At 32.3% G+C, this 22,502-nt stretch overlaps 1 protein-coding gene across 1 annotated transcript in view; it reads right to left on the bottom strand.

The window, feature by feature from the left end:
- The window catches only part of LOC148943399 (1-phosphatidylinositol 4,5-bisphosphate phosphodiesterase delta-1-like), a 104,579-nt gene that overhangs the window by 20,457 nt on the left and 61,620 nt on the right, over window positions 1-22,502 (bottom strand). Inside the window, exon 10 of the mRNA XM_089101125.1 lies at window positions 7,868-8,088. Within this exon, the coding sequence (XP_088957251.1) occupies window positions 7,868-8,088 (221 nt within the window). The remainder of the gene's footprint in view (window positions 1-7,867; window positions 8,089-22,502) is intronic.

The raw sequence follows: 22,502 nt of genomic DNA, 5'->3' as shown, positions 1-22,502 counted from the left end.
CCTCCTCGCAAGGGCTGTAATTTTGAAGGTTATCCCTTCTTTACACCTTGTCTTCATTACTAGGAAGGGGGACTGGTTTGATCAGGATTATTTCAAAGGGATAATGGTATTAAGGTGAAAATTTTAGGGAATGTTGAAGGGAATGTTGAAATAAATCAAAGGACACAATGTTCTTCCATGTTTCCAAAATAACAAATATGTAATATCTCAAGAATAGCTACAATCCCACGGAATATTGAGGAGGATTTTGAACTAAATCCAAAAGCATTATATACATTCAGATTGTCGAAACCGCGTATCTGCAATGTCTTATTTCTAAGATATAAACTTTACAAATGTTCCTCTGATTTAAGAATAGAAAAAAAAATATTGTCAATTAAAAACGAACATAAATTAATTTCACAACTTATTCTTAGAAAAGAGTTTTCTCAAAGAAAAATAAAGAGCTAAATTCAACCAAAAACGTACAAAAACCAAATCAAAAAAAAAATCAAAAATAAAACGATCTAAAATAATTACAATGACTAAATGATACTTAAAACAAGTGGAAATTACAACGAATAATCAAGTCAAATTTAAAACAAGCAAAAATTACGGCAAATAGAAATTACCAAAACCTTTTAAGCTCCAAAGACTTCAAAAAACTGAAACACCGGCGTTTTTCTTTTTACTTCGCTTTGTGTTATTTAATTTATTCTATCTTTTTACTCTGAGAGTTGCTGAGCTGACGTTTCGGCCAAAATGTTGACCAATCTGTACTAGTCAACAATTTATTTTGTTCTATAGTTTCTTTTGTTTAGTCTACACTTTCTTTTTCTTACGTAAATTTCGCCTTACATTCAGTTTTAAAGATTGACTGTTATGTTTACTTTCTTTACTATCTTTCCGTTCGATATGCATTTTATATTCAGGAATAAGGTCAGAACTGCTTGGTCAGTCTAACATGAAAAAAAGGAAAAACAGCTACTTTGTTTGTCATTAGTGTGGACATTTTATGGAATTTTCGTATTTGAATATACTAATTAACTCCATAGGCGCATTTAGAGCACCCCTAAAACTCGAGGAGAAACGTTTTTGGAGGAGGTATTTCATTTGAGAAAGAAAATACTTAGAATTCTGTATATTCAGCTTGGTTTTCAACTAAAAACATAATAACACATACTAGGAAAATATAAATTTTATTAATATAAAAAACCGTTGTAGGTTCATCTGTGTGAGTACTGTGGATCGAAAAAACTTTTTGGAATAGTTGTAATTTTTTTGTTACATAATTTAATTTTTTCTGTCTATATTTTATTACATTCTTCTTATTTTGTTTACCATGGTCCAGCTAGGTTTTTTTTATAGCGAATAAATATCATATCATAGTCTACCATAGGAACTATTGTAAAAATAAGTATAAGAGTTACTGTAGATTTAGAGTGTTTATATGCCCTTAATTTTACTTGTAACTTGTTGTAGCTTGTGTTACTGAAGATTTAGTGTTTATGTGCCCTCAATTTTACTTGTAACTTGTGTTACTGTAGATTTAGAGCATTTATGTGCCCTCAGTTTTACTTGTAACTTGAGTTACTGTAGATTTAGAGTGTTTCTGTGCCCTCAATTTTACTTGTCACTTGTGTTACTGTAGATTTAGAGTGTTTATGTGCCCTCAATTTTACTTGTAACTTGTGTTACTGTAGATTTAGAGTGTTTCTGTGCCCTCAATTTTACTTGTAACTTGTGTTACTGTAGATTTAGAGTGTTTATGTGTCCTCAATTTTACTTGTAACTTGTTGTAATAGATTTAGAGTGTTTATGTGCCCTCAATTTTACTTGTAACTTGTTGTAACTTGGGTTACTGTAGATTTAGAGTGTTTATGTGCCCTCAATTTTACTTGTAGCTTGTTGCAACTTGTGTTACTGTAGATTTAGAGTGTTTATGTGCCCTCAATTTTACTCGAAACTTGTTGTAACTTGTGTTACTGTAGATTTAGAGTGATTATGTGACCTCAATTTTACTTGTAACTTGTGTTACTGTAGATTTAGAGCGTTTATGTGCCCTCAGTTTTACTTGTAACTTGTTGTAACTTGTGTTACTGTAGATTTAGAGTGTTTATGCACCCTCAATTTTACTTGTAACTTGCTGTAACTTGTGTTACTGTAGATTTAGAGTGTTTATGTGCCCTCAATTTTACTTGTAACTTGTTGTAACTTGTGTTACTGTAGATTTAGAGTGTTCATGTGCCTGCAATTTTACTTGTAACTTGTTGCAACTTGTGTTACTGTAGATTTAGAGTGTTTATGTGCCCTCAATTTTACTTGTAACTTGTGTTACTGTAAATTAAGAGTAGTTATGTGCCCTCAATTTTACTTGTAACTTGTGTTACTGTAGATTTAGAGTGTTTCTGTGCCCTCAATTTTACTTGTAACTTGTGTTACTGCAGATTTAGAGTGTTTATGTGTCCTCAATTTTACTTGTAACTTGTTGTAATAGATTTAGAGTGTTTATGTGCCCTCAATTTTACTTGTACCTTGTGTTACTGTAGATTTAGAGTGTTTATGTGCCCTCAATTTTACTTGTAACTTGTGTTACTGTAGATTTAGAGTGTTTCGGTGCCCTCAATTTTACTTGTAACTTGTGTTACTGTAGATTTAGAGTGTTTATGTGTCCTCAATTTTACTTGTAACTTGTTGTAATAGATTTAGAGTGTTTATGTGCCCTCAATTTTACTTGTAACTTGTTGTAACTTGGGTTACTGTAGATTTAGAGTGTTTATGTGCCCTCAATTTTACTTGTAGCTTGTTGCAACTTGTGTTACTGTAGATTTAGAGTGTTTATGTGCCCTCAATTTTACTAGAAACTTGTTGTAACTTGTGTTACTGTAGATTTAGAGTGCTTATGTGCCCTCAATTTTACTTGTAACTTGTGTTACTGTAGATTTAGAGCGTTTATGTGCCCTCAGTTTTACTTGTAACTTGTTGTAACTTGTGTTACTGTAGATTTACAGTGTTTATTCGCCCTCAATTTTACTTGTAACTTCCTGTAACTTGTGTTACTGTAGATTTAGAGTGTTTATGTGCCCTCAATTTTGCTTGTAACTTGTTGTAACTTGTGTTACTGTAGATTTAGAGTGTTTATGTGCCCGCAATTTTACTTGTAACTTGTTGTAACTTGTGTTACTGTAGATTTAAAATGTTTATGTGCCCTCAATTTTATTTGTAACTTGTTGTAACTTGTGTTACTGTAGATTTAGAGTGTTTATGTGCCCTCAATTTTACTTGCAACCTGTTGTAACTTATGTTACTGTAGATTTAGAGTGTTTATGTGCCCTCAATTTTACTTGTAAATTGTTGATTAAATGTCCACTATTGCAAAAGAAACTATTATATAAAGTGTCAGCTGCCCCTTTTCCAGGTATTTTTTTTTAATTACCCTCATTTTAATCACTTATAATCGTATATAGCACACATGGTCAGATTGTATGCGGTTCTTTGAAAGAATCAATGCGGCTCTCTTAGAGAAATGGAAAGATTAATTAAAATTCAAGATTAATTAAAATTCAATGATTCACTAAAATTCTAACAAAGTTGGATGTTACTCACATAAAGTATGATATTTCTTAACACATTATAATTGAATAACATGCCTTATTATTGACAATGTGTCTTATGCTCTCTTTCTGACCCTCTTTCTTATTGCTCTCTTTTGTATAATATTTTTTAATATGATTTAATAATATGTCGTATTATTAACAATGTGTCTTATTGCACTCTTTTTGAGTCTCTTTCTTATTGCTCTCTTTTGTATAATATTTTTGAATATGATGAGAACGTATAATATATCGTGTTATTGATAATGTGTCCCGTTGCTCTCTTTCTGATGTCTGGTCTAGTTTTACGTTTTCGAAATCCTGCTCAGATATGAAGCTCTATTCTTTAAAACCTTCTGAGTACATTTTAAATCATTTTCCAAACTTACAACAATATTTTCTTGTTTTGCTTTGGCTCATCATGAGTATCAACTTTAGCCGTCAGTGTAAATTTCCTGTCTTACCATTCTTACCATTACATCGTTCAAAATTGAAATAGATGTTTTACAAGATGTTTAATCGCTGCCAGTAATAGTAGTAGTAGTAGTAATATGCAAATACTGCCTTTGGTTAGTTCAACATCCCCCGCAACAAGCTCTAGAAGTTTCAACTTAAGGCTATAAGCCGTCGCTATGATATTTTCGGTATCTTCATAGTTACATAAGACTACCTAAGAGAGGGGAATGCTCCTCGCATTTTGACTGTGACAAATTCAAGCTTGTGTAGAAAAAAGGTAACAGAATAAAATAAATGCATAATTTGACATTTTTAATGCACGTAAAAAATTTCAAATTACTTTTTAGGGGTGATATGACGAGGTTTTAGGCCTCTCAATACCTATCTGAGAATTCAATTACTATTGAAAATCTTTTACTCCGGGTGTGCTGCGTTCGATAGTTGAATTCGGTTTCAGAAAATTCACGGCCAAGCTACAAACACACATGCCATCTACCAGCAAACAATAGCTGCCATGTAAAAGATCTATACATATTTATGTGTTGAATATAAAGACAAATTTTTTCAGCTGAAAGTTAGAAGCAACATTAAAACTAGAAACGAAAAGAAATTTTACGTATATTAGGAGGGTTTTCCCCTCCTCAATACCTCGCTCTATACACTAAAGTTCGACTTTTTGTTCCTGTTATTTGCGAATGACTCCTGAAATATAAAGGCCGTTTAATTAAAATAATAAGCATTTTTAAAAGTTCCAAGAAATACTTTAGATATAAGAACGACGTATTAAGGAGGGGGCAACTCGCAAAAATACGTAAAAATTTATGTTCGTTTTAAGTTTTAAAGTTGTTTTTTACTTTCAGTTGAAAAAAACCTGCTTCTTTAATTTAATTTCTAACCGTTTTTAAAATAATGCCGGGAAATCCGGATCCCCCTCCACGAAAAATCCCTTCCACCACAAAAATTCCTTCATGGCTATATACTCCCCCTATAGACTCCCCCCCCCCCCATAGAGAGCCACCCTCCACTGTCAAAAAATGTCTGTATACTTCCCTATAATCAACACTATTGGCAAATAATAGGCAAAGTTCATAACTTGCAATCCTTCCCCTGTGGACTGTGGGGGGTGGTGGTCAAGTCTCCTCAAAGACATTGTTATTAGATCTCTCGTTTATCCTGAACAGAATGGCTATCTTAAATTTTGATTGAGCCATTTTTGGGGGAAAAGGGGCATGGGAGGGGACTAGCTGCCCTCCAATATTTTGGTCAGCTAAAATGGGCATTAGAACTTTTTACTTAAGATCAAATGAGCCCCCTCTTGATCTTCTTGGATCACTGGATCAATACGATTACCCATGGGAAGAAATAAAAAACAAAACAAAAAACATCTGGAAAAAAATATGCAAAATTCCACATCTCTGTATATAGGAGAAAGAAACGTCTATAGTAGGGTTCTCTGATATGCTGAATCTAACGATGTGATTTTCATTAAGATCACTTAAATTTTAGGGGGGTTTCTCTCCTTTTACAAAATAAGGTAAATTGTCTCAGGCTCATAACTTTGATTGATAACATCAAACATGATGAATTTTATACATTTTGAATAAACATCAAAATATATTTTTTTATGCATGTGTTGTTATCAAGACTCTGTTTCTTAGAGTTTCGGTTACTATTGAGCCTCATAATTCCTTGCTTACAGTTCGTTACTACGAACCGTTTGATCTTTCTAAAGACGTACGCTAGAAAATAAAATTCCTTAGTCAGTAACGCTTTGATGTTTGTTTCCATGTTGGATCTCGCAATGAGATAATTTTGGAATGTGGCTCCATATGTATTAAAGCTTGGCCATGTCTGATACATAAGGTTAGTAACAAAAAAATGTTTCAGAAATAAGTAGTAGGAAAATACTTTACCAAAAGTTTGGCTGTGGCTACAATTCCAACATCAAAAGAAAAAAAGAAAATGGTATAGTCCAAAATATATTAACCATAATAAAAAGCATAATTGAAAAGATAAAGACACAAAGGCTAGAATTGATAATAAGATCTAATACATAATAGTAAAATAATTAAGTAAATGCATGCAGTCAACAGAATTATTGAAAATAAAATTAAATAAAATTTGATTTTTTCCCACTTAAATGAAATTAAGTAAGAATTTATCGCTTATTTTTCCGCAATACCAAAAACAGACCCCCCCTTCCTTTCCTGGCTTTATACAGTTTAATTTTTGGCAGGTTTTACTTGCATTTACACGTATCCGGTATTTTCACTAAAATACCTTTTTTTTGGTATTTTTTTGAAGAATGAAACCTCCCCCCCCCCTCCAGAAAAATACGTTTTGCCTCTCCCCCTACATTTTGCAAATTAACACACTGCCTGAAAAAAATATACACACATCTGTGAGCGTAAACTCCTGAAAAATGCAGAACTTCGCATTTTTTTAAATATGGGCTTATAACCTCTACAACAGGGCTCCCTGGAAGGTTGACACCCTTTCATTGGGCTGTTTTTCCACTTTCTCGAAATATTCTCAGGCCCGTGACTTGCAGTGTAAATTGAAACTTCATGGATTTTGCATCTTTAAAGTCCCCTCAAAAAGCCGACTCATTTGATGTGTATACTGCCATCAGTACTCTTTCTTCAGGAATTTTTGCCACTATTCGCAGGAATCCCCCCTTACTTAAAGTTCGTTACCACGAACTGTTTGACATCAAATCTCTGATTCCACCTTAGAATATTGATTACCGATTACTGAATACCGAACGTTGAGCTACCACAGCTTATTACAGTAAATTACTTCCCCACAGAAAATCAGCTTTTGCTAGGAAACTATCCCTGTAAAAACATTTACTTATAAGTATCTTTTAATGTTTAATTAAAATAGACGTATTTGTGTAGGATTCTTCCCTTGTAGAAAAGGAAAAAATGTCTTCTAACAATATTACATTATTCTCAACAAAACCATTATGATTATATTCTACAAATTCATTTAGTCATCTTCTTTTGAGGAGATTGATCTCTCTCCTATCGTGCCACTTTTCTAAGGGCAATAGGACTGGAGAAATTTTAGGTGAGATAAGGGGGTGAATTGGAGAGATCAAGGGCCCACTTGGACATAAGAAAAAACAATGTTCAACAAGTAAATGAAAAAGGAACTTTAAGCCAGTGAAAACAGAGATTGGTGCAAATATTTCAGGCAAGATCGCCACGGGACCATTTTGGGCCTCCAACCAAACAGATTGAAAGTCACTGCATGATTCTGGTTCAAGCAAGGTCCAGCATGAATAACTTTCTGCTAAAACGTGATAGTGAAAAAAGGAGGGGGGGTAAAGGGGTCATTGGTTCACTATCTTGTTTTTCCATTGTGAAAAAAAAACATCAACTCAATTGCACCACAAGAAGATAAAATATTGCAACAACATTTGACTTCCTCTATAACACACGTTAAATATAAGCGTTTAAAATGACGTTTCCCACTTATCTAGGGTTGACGTACACGATACTCCCACCCAATACCTAAAGAAGGGCTCTCTCAGGAGATTTTACTTGTAAAGGAGCTATGTTCGCCACTAGACATTCACTTCGACCCCCTTCCCCGAGGAGAACATTCCAAGACGGAAATTTGTCGATCCTTTCTAGAGATAGCTCATCAACTGCATCAGTAAATTTTTGTGGAATTCTAAGAGATGTTCGTTCACACTAGCTTATGCTATAAAATCAGTCCTATCAAGACTCCTGGATTTACTTGACAGTAAGAAGGTCAAAAAGGAATTAACCTTATAAAGATCCAGTTAGAAGAATGTCTCAAACTATTAAACAAATTATCCATATTTGTACCTTTTCTTTTTTCTTCTTTTCTTTGACAACAGCTCCATTTAGTGTTCCAATCAGCTCCCCCTCTGATTCCGAATCAGAATCTTCCGATTGTTGAACCACCACAGTTGAAGTCTTGATTACAGTGTCGGTTTTCTTGGCTTTGATAATAATTTTGTGCTTAAGCTCCTCTGGTGATGGAAGCTTAGTCATATCAGAATCTATTGGTGTGTCGTAAAGCAGGTCTGGGAATAAAAAATTAGTGACATAATGTCCAAATAGAGACATTAGAAATTAGTGACATCTACAATCTTTATTTTTAGTATACCTATTGATTTTGAGCTAATGATTCAGCCCAAAGATTTTCGGACTGTTACGATATTTCCGTAAAGTTCAATTATAGCTTCCAATAATTCTTAGTTTTTTGGTAATAAATACAAATTTGGTATTCATTACCTTTGCTCAAGAAATCCTACCCAAATTAGTCTAATTAATAAGACATAAACAAAGCAATTATTTACAGAAAACTTACAAGATGGGAAACTTCAGTATTTTAACTTGAGTTTCACAGGAATCAAAGCCACAAGTGCCACAAACTGTGCAGCGAGCTTTAAAACTATAAAAATCACAAAAAAACTTAATTTAGGCTATTAAGTTGAGCTCGACAATTAAGCTAATCATTTATGGAAAACTGATGAGAGACTTGACTTGACTTGCTTTATTTACTACTAATTGCAAAATAAACTATATACAAGCAGCCGCCCGGGAAAGGCTCAAAAAGCCTGATGAAGGACGGCTGCAATCCTCCAATTCTCAACCTTTTACAAATATCAATAAAAAAAAAAAAAAAAAAAAAAAAAAAAAAAAAAAAAAAAAACCTGAACGCTCCCTCTCAGTTAACCAATAATACCAAAATCTAAGAAGAAAAAAAAAAAAAGAAAAAAAAACTAAGACATTAGGAATAATAATTAAAATAATAATAAATTATCTGCCCTCTCCCAATAATTGTCTTTTTATTTTTACTTTAAACGACCCAATGCGTTCAGCTTCGCGAACGCCAGCTTGGATATCATTCCAAATAGCCGGAGCCAAATACCGAATTCCAAAACCTGCACGTGTGGTGTCTCTATACTCAACCGTAAGCCTCTCTAGTCGCATACCTGTGGAGTGAACTATTTACGTGAAAAAAATTTGTAAAAACTGGAGGACATACATCATTCCAACATCTATAGGCAAAAATAGCAGCTTGGTAATCGCGAATCTGACCAATGTTAAGCACTCTTAATTTTTTAAAACATGACGCGGTATCATTCACATTTTCAATATAATTCCCAAGAAGACGCACTGTTTTATTTTGTAAAATCTGCACTCTTTTGAAATTTGCATAAAAATTCCTAGACCAAATGACACAACCATAAGAAATATAAGGCGCAACAATACTATGATACAATAATAAAAGAACCGATAATGGTAAAAAATGCTTCAAACGACGCAAAATTCCCAGACCTCTAGCAACTTTAGCATCAACAAGATCACTTTTGGAAAAAATTGGCCTCGTGCTTAATGCTGAAAAATGTGAATATTTAGTTTTCAATGCTAAAAACCCAAGTAGTGATTTGAGTTGTAGTTCTTTTTCAATTAAGCTGGCTCCTGCGTTGCGTTGGCTCGGGATTAATATCTGCTCTTCTATTTCAGCTATCCGTGCTAGTGCACTTGCAGATATTAAGAATAAGCTTAAAGCAGATTATGCTAAAATTGTTCCAAATCGCGGCCGACATTCTCGTAAGGCATTGGCTAAACTCTATTCTACGTATTGTGACCATTCCATTCTTTTTCTATCAGGTTTGCGCCCATTTTTTAATAATAATGATATGCAGGATATTAGAGTTTTGTATTTCCGTTATTGTAAATATCTTTTGTATTTGCCTCGTTGGTATAGAAACCGTAAGATTATTCGAATGTTTAATGCAACTGATAAATTGACGTCAAATAACAAGTTGGACTCCAAGTTAAAAGATGAGGCCTGCAAGCGGTTGGGTCCTTTTCATCCTCTTGTGCAATTGTTTTGATTTGTATTTGTAGTTTTTATATTGACATTGTTTTGCATGTGTTTTGTTTTTGTATGTCTTTACTTTTTATTTTCTTTTGTTACTCCACTTTTTTATAAATGTTAGTGGGTCAAAAATAAATTATTAATTATTATTATTATTATTACTATGGTGCTTCCAAGACAAATTACAATCAAACTGGAAGCACAAATAATGCACCTCATGCACCTGTGACAAAGGCTTATCATTAACAATTAGCTGTCCATCAACACTCGCAGGCTTACCAACTCTCTAAAAAATCCTAAAATTAGTTTTTTTTAACATTCACTGACAAAAAGCTTAAACTTGTAAATGCATAAAATGACTTTAAAACCCTATTTACTTTCAACAATAGATCATCAATCATTCGACTAGACATAGTTAACTTCAATGTTTTAACAGGGGTGTCATAGAGATCAGAACCCCAAACATAGCAAATTAAGCAGCGACTCGCAAAGCTAGAAATCTTCAAAATTAGATTAAGTTAAATTGAGCAATATTAAGCCTGTTTAAGCTAAATTAATCCAACAAACAGTGAGTAAATTATTTATGGAAAATCGATGAGAGAAGAAACTTTGATGTTATAATTTGAGTTTCATAGAGATCAAAACCCCAAGCGCAACAAGCTGTGCAGCGAGTTGCAAATCTAACAGAGACTTGAAAATGAAAATAAAAAACTACTTTTTTGTCAGAATAAAAAAAAAAAATTTAAAAGGCGCACAAATCATATTACCAATGCATAGACCTGGATATAACAAAACTTTCACTTTACATTAGCTGTCAAGCCAAAACAAGCCTGAAAATGTATTATATATAGCGGGGTGCTACCATTTCGACTAACCGTCACAAACAATAAACGTCATAACATCTAAAAGGAAAATCCGTCAGAACCACTAACCGTCCAAACATCTAAAAAAAAATTTAAGTTTATACAATAGTAACAAGTACATAATAGTTTAGAAACAAATTTCGGCTATATGTTTGCACATCAGGGGGTGTGGGTAAAGCATAGCATATATTAAATACGTAACCTAACCTAAATATGTTTTCCCCCCTAAACCCAAAAAACTAAAGTTTTAAAATTTCGGATGTTGTGACGGTTAGCGGTTCTGATGGACTTTTTTGTCGATGTTATGACGGATTTTGTAGAGCTCCTGACGTTAGTACTCCTGAGGGTTAGATGTTATGACGCCCTCCCAATATAGCTGCGATTTTAGCACCTTAAAATATTGCGTAGTTCATGGGATTGTAAGGATTTTTAACTCAATTCTTTTACAGGGCAAATATTTGACAAATATTAGACTACACGTTGTAGTTTTTTTTTTACTGTATATGACCTTTGATTGTGTGCATTGAAAATTACATATTTTCGCCATATAAATCAATAAACTGTATAGAATTAAAATGGAACAGATATTACATTGCATATGAAGAGAACTGCAAATTTTGATCCCTTGCGTCACTCCTGTTAGTAGGTCAATGCCCATATATGGTGTTATCCATGGACTGGCACTCCCTTTTCTACTACTACAAGACCCTACTTACAGCATATATCATTTGTATGTAAGATTTCTTCACTACAAGATGAGGGAAGTTCAAGCAAATTTAAGGATTCTAGGCATTTTCCCATCTCCATGGAAAATACCCCCTCAGAAAATACCCCCAAGGGAAATACAGCCCCTTCCCAGATAATCCTTTCCTCCGCGGCTGGTTCGTCAAATCACTTTTGACTTATAAAAAAGGACTAGAACACCCAATTTCTGATCGAATGAGCAGCCTCCAATGTCTCTGCGAACATGAGAGTAGTAACCGTCCAATTACTTGAGAACCTAACTGCAAACTTACGCCTAAGGCACGGATATGCGTTAAGGTTTTCAAGTAATTGGGTTACCAGGGCCATTTGCAAAGAGGTATCATTTCTATAGTAATTTGAAAAATCATATGGACTGTGCTTGAAGGTATATACTGTGCGTAAGGGACCGTACCAAACTGGATTTTCTGGTAGGTAAACATGTCATTACACTCTTTGCCAAGAGATTAAACCAGTATTGTCTATAACTTAATTTATGTTGGTTAAACTTCCGTTGGTTAAGAAAGCGTAACAGTTAATTAAAGTATTTGAAATGGGATGCTATAATTAGAATGATTTTAAGTTGAAACATTGTGACGTAAAAATAACTCAGTTATTTGCTTGCGTGTATAGGAATTCCCGTTTTATTTGCTTGCTTGTATTTTGTGTTAAAATATGTAGTTTTTATATCTTTTAAAAGAGCTTTAAGGGGTTTGAGAGACTCAGTTGCCTAATTCCGTGTGTTTTTACTTTACTTGATGGTCATTAAAAACGAAATTTTTGTTTTAAATAAGTAGTTTTTATATCTTTTAAAAGAGCTTTAAGAGGTTTGAGAGACTCAGTTGCCTAATTCAGTGTGATTTTTCTTTACTTGATGGTCATTAAAAACGAAATTTTTGTGTTAAATAAGTAGTTTTTTTATCTTTTAAAAGAGCTTTAAGGGGTTTGAGAGACTCAGTTGCCTAATTCCGTGTGGTTTTCCTTTACTTGATGGTCATTAAAAACGAAATTTTTGTGTTAAATAAGTAGTTTTTGTATCTTTTAAAAGAGCTTTACGGGGTTTGAGAGACGCAGTTGCCTTAGTCCGTGTGATTTTCCTTTACTTGATGGTCATTAAAAACTAAATTTTTGTGTTAAATAAGTAGTTTTTGTATCTTTTAAAAGAGCTCTACAGGGTTTGAGAGACTCAGTTGCCTAATTCCGTGTGATTTTTCTTTACTTGATGATCATTAAAAACTAAATTTTTGTGTTAAATAAGTAGATTTTGTATCTTTTAAAATAGATTTAATAGGTTTGAGAGACTCAGTTGCCGGATTCACGGAGATTTTTATCTACATGGTCGTCATTTGTTTTTTCTTTTAAAAGAGCTTTACATGGTTTGAGAGACTCAGTTGCCTAATTCCGTGTGATTTTTCTTTACTTGATGGTCATTAAAAACGAAATATTTGTGTTAAATAAGTAGTTTTTGTATCTTTTAAAAGAGCTTTAAGGGGTTTGAGAGACTCAGTTGCCTGATTCCGTGTGGTTTTTCTTTACTTGGTGGTCATTAAAAACGAAATTTTTGTGTTAAATAAGTAGTTTTTGTATCTTTTAAAAGAGCTTTACGGGGATTGAGAGACTCAGTTGCCGGATTCCATGTGGTTTTTCTTTACTTGTTAGTCATTAAAAACTAAATTTTTGTGTCTTAAATAACTAGTTTTTGTATATTTTAAAATATCTTTAAAGGGATTGAAAGACTCAGTTGCCGGATTCCGTGTGGTTTTTCTTTACTTGATGGTCATTAAAAACGAAATTTTTGTGTTAAATAAGTAGTTTTTGTATCTTTTAAAAGAGCTTTACAGGGTTTGAGAGACTCAGTTGCCTAATTCCGTGTGGTTTTCCTTTACTTGGTGGTCATTAAAAACGAAATTTTTGTGTTAAATAAGTAGTTTTTGTATCTTTTAAAAGAGCTTTACGGGGATTGATAGACTCAGTTGCCGGATTCCGTGTTGTTTTTCTTTAATTTATTGTAATTAAAATCGTATATAATTTTTTTTTACTTTATTATTTTTATGTTTTACATAAGTATTTTTTGTATATTTTAAAAGAGATTTAAAGGGTTTGAGAGACTCAGTTGCATAATTCAGTGTGGTTTTCCTTTACTTGGTGGTCATTAAAAACGAAATTTTTGTGTTAACTAAGTAGTTTTTATATCTTTTAAAAGAGCTTTACAGGGTTTGAGAGACTCAGTTGCCTAATTCCATGTGGTTTTCCTGTACTTGGTGGTCATTAAAATTGTAAATTATGTGTTCATTCAGTAGTTTTTGTATCTTTTAAAAGACATTTATGGGGTTTGAGAAACTCAGTTGCCTAATTCCGTGTGATTTTCCTTTACTTGATTGTGATTTACAACTTAATTTTTGTTTTAAATCAGTAGTTTTTGTATCTTTTAAAAGAGCTTTTTGGGGATTGAGAGACTCAGTTGCCGGATTCCGTGTGGTTTTTCTTTACTTGATGGTCATTAAAAACGAAATTTTTGTGTTAAATAAGTAGTTTTTTTATATTTTAAAAGAGCTTTAAGGGGTTTGAGAGACTCAGTTGCCTGATTCCGTGTGGTTTTTCTTTACTTGGTGGTCATTAAAAAAGAAATTTTTTGTGTTAAATAAGTAGTTTTTGCATCTTTTAAAAGATCTTTAAGGGGATTGAGAGACTCAGTTTTACCTTGTCACAGTTACATTTTCTTGATTTTTCAAAGTTCATTTTGAATTTCTTTCGTTGAAATGCAAGAGTTGGAATATTTCAGTAGTGTTTGGTTGTGGTTTACCTTGTCACAGTTACATTTTCTTGATTCTTCAAAGTTCATTTTGAATTTCTTTCGCTGAAATGTAAGAGTTGGAATATTTCAGTAGTGTTTGGTTGTGGTTTACCTTGTCACAATTACATTTTCTTGATTTTTCAAAGTTCATTTTGAATTTCTTTCGTTGAAATGCAAGAGTTGGAATATTTCAGTAGTGTTTGGTTGTGGTTTACCTTGTCACAGTTACATTTTCTTGATTTTTCAAAGTTCATTTTGAATTTCTTTCGTTGAAATGCAAGAGTTTGAATATTTCAGTAGTGTTTTGCTGTGGTGTACCGTGTCACAGTTACATTTTCTTGATTTTTCAAAGTTCGTTTTGAATTTCTTTCGTTGAGATGCAAGAGTTGGAATATTTCAGTAGTGTTTGGTTGAGGTTTACAATGTCACAGTTACATTTTCTTGATTTTTCAAAGTTCATTTTGAATTTCTTTCGCTGAAATGCAAGAGTTGGAATATTTCAGTAGTGTTTGGTTGTGGTTTACCTTGTCACAGTTACATTTTCTTGATTTTTCAAAGTTCATTTTGAATTTCTTTCGTTGAAATGCAAGAGTTGGAATATTTCAGTAGTGTTTGGTTGTGGTTTACCTTGTCACAGTTACATTTTCTTGATTTTTCAAAGTTCATTTTGAATTTCTTTCATTGAAATGCAAGAGTTGGAATATTTCAGTAGTGTTTGGTTGTGGTTTACCTTGTCACAGTTACATTTTCTTGATTTTTCAAAGTTCATTTTGAATTTCTTTCGTTGAAATGCAAGAGTTGGAATATTTCAGTAGTGTTTGGTTGTGGTTTACCTTGTCACAGTTACATTTTCTTGATTTTTCAAAGTTCATTTTGAATTTCTTTCGTTGAAATGCAAGAGTTGGAATATTTCAGTAGTGTTTGGTTGTGGTTTACCTTGTCACAGTTACATTTTCTTGATTTTTCAAAGTTCATTTTGAATTTCTTTCGCTGAAATGCAATATTTTGAATATATCAGTAGTGTTTGGTTGTGTTTTACCTTGTTACAGTTACATTTTCTAGATTTTTCTAATTTCATTTTTAATTTCTTTCGTTGACATGCTAGAGTTGGTATATTTCAGTACTTTTTGGTTGTGATATATCTTTTCAAAAGTACATATTATCGTTTTTTCAAATGTAAATTTGAATTTCTTTCGTTGAAGTGCACGTGTTTTAATATTTCAGTAGCGGGTATTTGTGTTTTAACTTGTAAAAGATCTCTTTTCTTGATTTTTAAAATTTAATAATTAATTTCTTTATTTGTCATGCACGATTTGGACTATTTAAGAAGTGTTTGGTTATGTTTTACGTTGTCACAGTTTCATTTTCTTGATTTTTTAAAAGTTCATTTTGAATTTCTTTCGCTGAAATGCAAGAGTTGGAATAGTTCAGTAGTGTTTGGTTGTGGTTTACCTTGTCACAGTTACATTTTCATGATTTTTCATAGTTCATTTTTAATTTATTTCATTGAAAAGAAATATTTTGAATATTTAAGTATTGTTTGTTTGTGGTTTACCTTGTCACATCTAATTTTTATTGATTTTTCAAATATCAGTTTGAATTTCTTTCGTTGAAATGCAAGAGTTGGAATATTTCAGTAGTGTTTGGTTGTGGTTTACCTTGTCACAGTTACATTTTCTTGATTTTTCAAAGTTCATTTTGAATTTCAGTATTGTTTGGTTGTGTTTTACAATGTCAAAGTTACATTTTATTGATTTTTAAAAGTTCATTTTGAATTTCTTTCGCTGAAATGCAAGAGTTGGAATATTTCATTAGTGTTTGGTTGTGGTTTACCTTGTCACAGTTACATTTTCTTGATTTTTCAAAGTTCATTTTGAATTTCTTTCGCTGAAATGCAAGAGTTGGAATATTTCAGTAGTGTTTGGTTCTTGTTTACATTGTCACAGTTACATTCTCTTGAATTTTCAAAGTTCATTTTGAATTTCTTTCGTTGAAATGCAGGTTTTGGAATATTTCAGTGGTGTTTGGTTGTGGTTGGCCTTGTCACAGTTACTTTTTCTTGATTTTTCAAAGTTCATCTTGAATTTCTTTCGCTGAAATGCAAGAGTTGGAATACTTCAGTGTCACAGTTACATTTTCTTGATTTTTCAAAGTTCATTTTGAATTTCTTTCGTTGAAATGCAAGAGTTGGAATATTTCAGTAGTGTTTGGTTGTGTTTTACCTTGTCACAGTTACATTTTCTTGATTTTTCAAAGTTCATTTTGAATTTCTTTCGTTGAAATGCAAGAGTTGGAATATTTCAGTAGTGTTTGGTTGTGGTTTACCTTGTCACAGTTACATTTTCTTGATTTTTCAAAGTTCATTTTGAATTTCTTTCGTTGAAATGCAAGAGTTGGAATATTTCAGTAGTGTTTGGTTATGGTTTACCTTGTCACAGTTACATTTTCTTGATTTTTCAAAGTTCATTTTGAATTTCTTTCGTTGAAATGCAAGAGTTGGAATATTTCAGTAGTGTTTGGTTGTGGTTTACCTTGTCACAGTTACATTTTCTTGATTTTTCAAAGTTCATTTTGAATTTCTTTCATTGAAATGCAAGAGTTGGAATATTTCAGTAGTGTTTGGTTGTGTTTTACCTTGTCACAGTTACATTTTCTTGATTTTTCAAAGTTCATTTTGAATTTCAGTAGTGTTTGGTTGTGGTTTACCATGTCACAGTTACATTTTCTTGATTTTTCAAAGTTTATTTTGAATTTCTTTCGATGAAATGCAAGAGTTGGAATATTTCAGTAGTGTTTGTTTGTGGTTTACCTTCTCACAGTTACATTTTCTTGATTTTTCAAAGTTCATTTTGAATTTCTTTCGCTGAAATGCAAGAGTTGGAATATTTCAGTAGTGTTTGGTTGTGGTTTACCTTGTCACAGTTACATTTTCTTGATTTTTCAAAGTTCATTTTGAATTTCTTTCGTTGAAATGCAAGAGTTGGAATATTTCAGTAGTGTTTGGTTGTGGTTTACCTTGTCACAGTTACATTTTCTTGATTTTTCAAAGTTCATTTTGAATTTCTTTCGCTGAAATGCAAGAGTTGGAATACTTCAGTGTCATTGCAGTTACATTTTCTTGATTTTTCAAAGTTCATTTTGAATTTCTTTCGTTGAAATGCAAGAGTTGGAATATTTCAGTAGTGTTTGGTTGTGGTTTACCTTGTCACAGTTACATTTTCTTGATTTTTCAAAGTTCATTTTGAATTTCTTTCGTTGAAATGCAAGAGTTGGAATATTTCAGTAGTGTTTGGTTGTGGTTTACCTTGTCACAGTTACATTTTCTTGATTTTTCAAAGTTCATTTTGAATTTCTTTCGTTGAAATGCAAGAGTTGGAATATTTCAGTAGTGTTTGGTTATGGTTTACCTTGTCACAGTTACATTTTCTTGATTTTTCAAAGTTCATTTTGAATTTCTTTCGTTGAAATGCAAGAGTTGGAATATTTCAGTAGTGTTTGGTTGTGGTTTACCTTGTCACAGTTACATTTTCTTGATTTTTCAAAGTTCATTTTGAATTTCTTTCGTTGAAATGCAAGAGTTGGAATATTTCAGTAGTGTTTGGTTGTGGTTTACCTTGTCACAGTTACATTTTCTTGATTTTTCAAAGTTCATTTTGAATTTCTTTCGTTGAAATGCAAGAGTTGGAATATTTCAGTAGTGTTTGGTTGTGGTTTACCTTGTCACAGTTACATTTTCTTGATTTTTCAAAGTTCATTTTGAATTTCTTTCGTTGAAATGCAAGAGTTGGAATATTTCAGTAGTGTTTGGTTGTGGTTTACCTTGTCACAGTTACATTTTCTTGATTTTTCAAAGTTCATTTTGAATTTCTTTCGTTGAAATGCAAGAGTTGGAATATTTCAGTAGTGTTTGGTTGTGGTTTACCTATGTCACAGTTACATTTTCTTGATTTTTCAAAGTTCATTTTGAATTTTTTCGTTGAAATGCAAGAGTTGGAATATTTCAGTAGTGTTTGGTTGTGGTTTACCTTGTCAAAGCTACATTTTCTTGATTTTTCAAAGTTCATTTTGAATTTCTATCGTTGAAAAGCAATAGTTGGAATATTTCAGTAGAGTTTTGTTGTGTCTTACCTTTTCATAGGTTGAGTTTATTGATTTTTCAAAGTTCATGTTGATTTTGTATCGTTGAAATGCAAGAGTTGGTATATTTCAGTAGTGTTTGCTTGTGGTTTACCTTGTCACAGTTACATTTTCTTGATTTTTCAAAGTTCATTTTGAATCATTCAAGAAACGTGATTAAACACGTTTTTAAACTACATGCTATTTGCATGCCTTTCTTGGCACCTTCCAAATGAGCTGGGATTCCCTGTTGGTTCCTACACAATGCAAAAAAGTGAGCAGTACGAAAACTCCACATTTTCAACCAGACTGGTTTTTTAGACAACACACCCACAGAGATGACACACACAGTAGAAATGAGACACGCACAGACGACACACAAACAGAGTCATAGTGAGAGAGATATCCAAAAGTTGGGTTGACCTAGGTTCACTTTAGAGTGGCGCGCCACTCTAAGTGAAACTAGGTAAACCCAACTTTTTGGATATCTCTCTCTCACTATGACTCTGTTGGGGTGTCGTGTATGTGCGTGTCTCGTTTCTATGTGTGTGTGTCGTCTCTGGGAGTGTGTTGTCTAAAAAACCAGTCTGGTTGAAAATGTGGAGTTTTCGTACTGCTCACTTTTTTGCAAGGTGTAGGAACCAGCGGGGAATCCCCGCTCGTTTGGAAAGGTGCCAAGGAAAGGCATGCAAATAGCATGTAGTTTAAAAACGTGTTTAATCACGTTTCTTGAATTATTCAAAATGAACTTTCAAAAATCAAGAAAAAGTAAATGTGACAGGGTAAACCACAAGCAAACACTACTGAAATAGTCCAACTCTTGCATTTCAACGAAAGAAATTCAAAATAAACTTTGAAAAATCAAGAAAATATAACTGTGACAACTTAAACCACAATCAAACGCTGCTGAAATATTCCAACTCCTGCATATCAGCGAAAGACATTCAATATTAACTTTGAAAAATCAAGAAAATGTAGCTGTGACAAGGTAAACCACAACCAAACACTAATGAAATATTCCACCTCTTGCATTTCAACAACAGAAATTCAAAATGAACTTTGAAAAATCAAGAAAATGTAACTGTGACAAGGTAAACCACAACCAAACACTACTGAAATATTCCAACTCTTGCATTTCAACGAAAGAAATTCAAAATGAACTTTGAAAAATCAAGAAAATGTAACTGTGACAAGGTAAACCACAACCAAACACTACTGAAATATTCCAACTCTTGCATTTCAACGAAAGAAATTCAAAATTAACTTTGAAAAATCAAGAAAATGTAACTGTGACAAGGTAAACCACAACCAAACACTACTGAAATATTCCAACTCTTGCATTTCAACGAAAGAAATTCAAAATGAACTTTGAAAAATCAAGAAAATTTAACTGTGACAAGGTAAACCACAAGCAAACACTACTGAAATATTCCAACTCTTGCATTTCAACGAAAGAAATTCCAAATGAACTTTGAAAAATCAAGAAAATGTAACTGTGACAAGGTAAACCACAACCAAACACTACTGAAATATTCCAACTCTTGCATTTCAATGAAAGAAATTCAAAATGAACTTTGAAAAATCAAGAAAATGTAACTGTGACAAGGTAAACCACAACCAAACACTACTGAAATATTCCAACTCTTGCATTTCAACGAAAGAAATTCAAAATGAACTTTGAAAAATCAAGAAAATGTAACTGTGACAAGGTAAACCATAACCAAACACTACTGAAATATTCCAACTCTTGCATTTCAACGAAAGAAATTCAAAATGAACTTTGAAAAATCAAGAAAATGTAACTGTGACAAGGTAAGCCACTACCAAACACTACTGAAATATTCCAACTCTTTAATTTAAAGGAAAGAAATTCAAACTTAACTTTTAAAAATCTAGAAAATTTTACTGTTACAATTTAAAACACACCAAAACACAACTGAAATAGTCCAACTCTTGAATTTCAACTACAGAAATTCCAAATGAAATTTGAAAAATTAAGAAAATTTAACTGTGACACTGAAATATTCCAACTCTCGCATTTCAGCGAAAGAAATTCAAAATGAACTTTGAAAAATCAAGAAAATGTAACTGTGACTAGGTAAACCACAACCAAACGCAACTGAAATATTCCAACTCTTGCATTTCAACGAAAGAAATTCGAAATGAACTTTGAAAAATCAAGAAAATTTAACTGTGACAAGGTAAACCACAACCAAACACTACTGAAATATTCCAACTCTTGCATTTCATCGATAGAAATTCAAAATTAACTTTGAAAATTCAAGAAAATGTAACTGTGACATGGTAAACCACAACCAAACACTAATGAAATTAAAAATGAAATTTGAAATATCAAGAAAATGTAACTGTGACAGGGTAAACCACAACCAAACACTACTGAAATATTCCAACTCTTGCATTTCAGCGAAAGAAATTCAAAATGAACTTTGAAAAATCAAGAAAATGTAACTGTGACAAGGTAAACCACAACCAAACACTACTGAAATATTCCAACTCTTGCATTTCAACGAAAGAAATTCAAAATGAACTTTGAAAAATCAAGAAAATGTAACTGTGACAAGGTAAATCACAACCAAACACTACTGAACTATTCCAACTCTTGCATTTCAGCGAAAGAAATTCAAAATGAACATTGAAAAAATCAAGAAAATGTAACTGTGACAAGGTAAACCACAACCAAACATTACTGAAATATTCCAACTCTTCAATTTCAACGAAATAAATTAAATATTAAATTTGAAAAATCAAGAAAATATAACTGTGACAAGGTAAACCACATCTAACCACGACTTAAATATTCCAATTCTTTCATTTAAATTTAAGAAAACTCAAAATAAACATTTAAAAATCGAGAAAATGCAATAGTGAAAAGTTTAACAACAACCAAAACTAAATTAAATATAAAAAGTCTTGAATTTAAACAACACAAACTAAACCGGATCTTTGAAAATTCAAGATAATATAACTGTGGCAAGGTAAAACACAACCAAACACTTCTGAAATATTCCAACTCTTGCATTTCAACGAAAGAAATTAAAAATGAACTTTGAAATATCAAGAAAATGTAACTGTGACAAGGTAAACAACAACCAAACACTACTGAAATATTCCAACTCTTGCATTTCAACGAAAGAAATTCAAAATGAACTTTGAAAAATCAAGAAAATGTAACTGTGACAAGGTAAACCACAACCAAACACTACTGAAATATTCCAACTCTTGCATTTCAACGAAAGAAATTCAAAATGAACTTTGAAAAATCAAGAAAATGTAACTGTGACAAGGTAAACCACAACCAAACACTACTGAAATATTCCAACTCTTGCATTTCAATGAAAGAAATTCAAAATGAACTTTGAAAAATCAAGAAAATGTAACTGTGACAAGGTAAACCACAACCAAACACTACTGAAATATTCCAACTCTTGCATTTCAACGAAAGAAATTCAAAATGAACTTTGAAAAATCAAGAAAATGTAACTGTGACAAGGTAAACCACAACCAAACACTACTGAAATATTCCAACTCTTGCATTTCAGCGAAAGAAATTCAAAATGAACTTTGAAAAATCAAGAAAATGTAACTGTGACAAGGTAAACCACAACCAAACACTACTGAAATATTCCAACTCTTGCATTTCAACGAAAGAAATTCAAAATGAACTTTGAAAAATCAAGAAAATGTAACTGTGACAAGGTAAACCACAAGCAAACACTACTGAACTATTCCAACTCTTGCATTTCAGCGAAAGAAATTCAAAATGAACTTTGAAAAATCAAGAAAATGTAATTGTGACAAGCTAAACCACAACAAAACACTAATGAAATATTCAAACACATGCAATTCAACGAAAGAAATTAAAAATTAACTTTGAAAAATCAAGAAAATGTAATTGTGACAAGGTAAACCACAACCAAACACTACTGAAATATTCCAACTCTTACATTTCAGCGAAAGAAATTCAAAATGAACTTTGAAAAATCAAGAAAATGTAACTGTGACAAGGTAAACCACAACCAAACACTACTGAAATATTCCAACTCTTGCATTTCAACGAAAGAAATTCAAAAT

Source organism: Artemia sp. Qi Xiang Cuo, chromosome 15, assembly GCF_049724085.1.
Source record: "Artemia sp. Qi Xiang Cuo chromosome 15, ASM4972408v1, whole genome shotgun sequence".
In the NCBI taxonomy this organism is placed as follows: domain Eukaryota; kingdom Metazoa; phylum Arthropoda; class Branchiopoda; order Anostraca; family Artemiidae; genus Artemia; species Artemia sp. Qi Xiang Cuo.
This window is presented reverse-complemented; position numbering and strand designations above follow the sequence as displayed.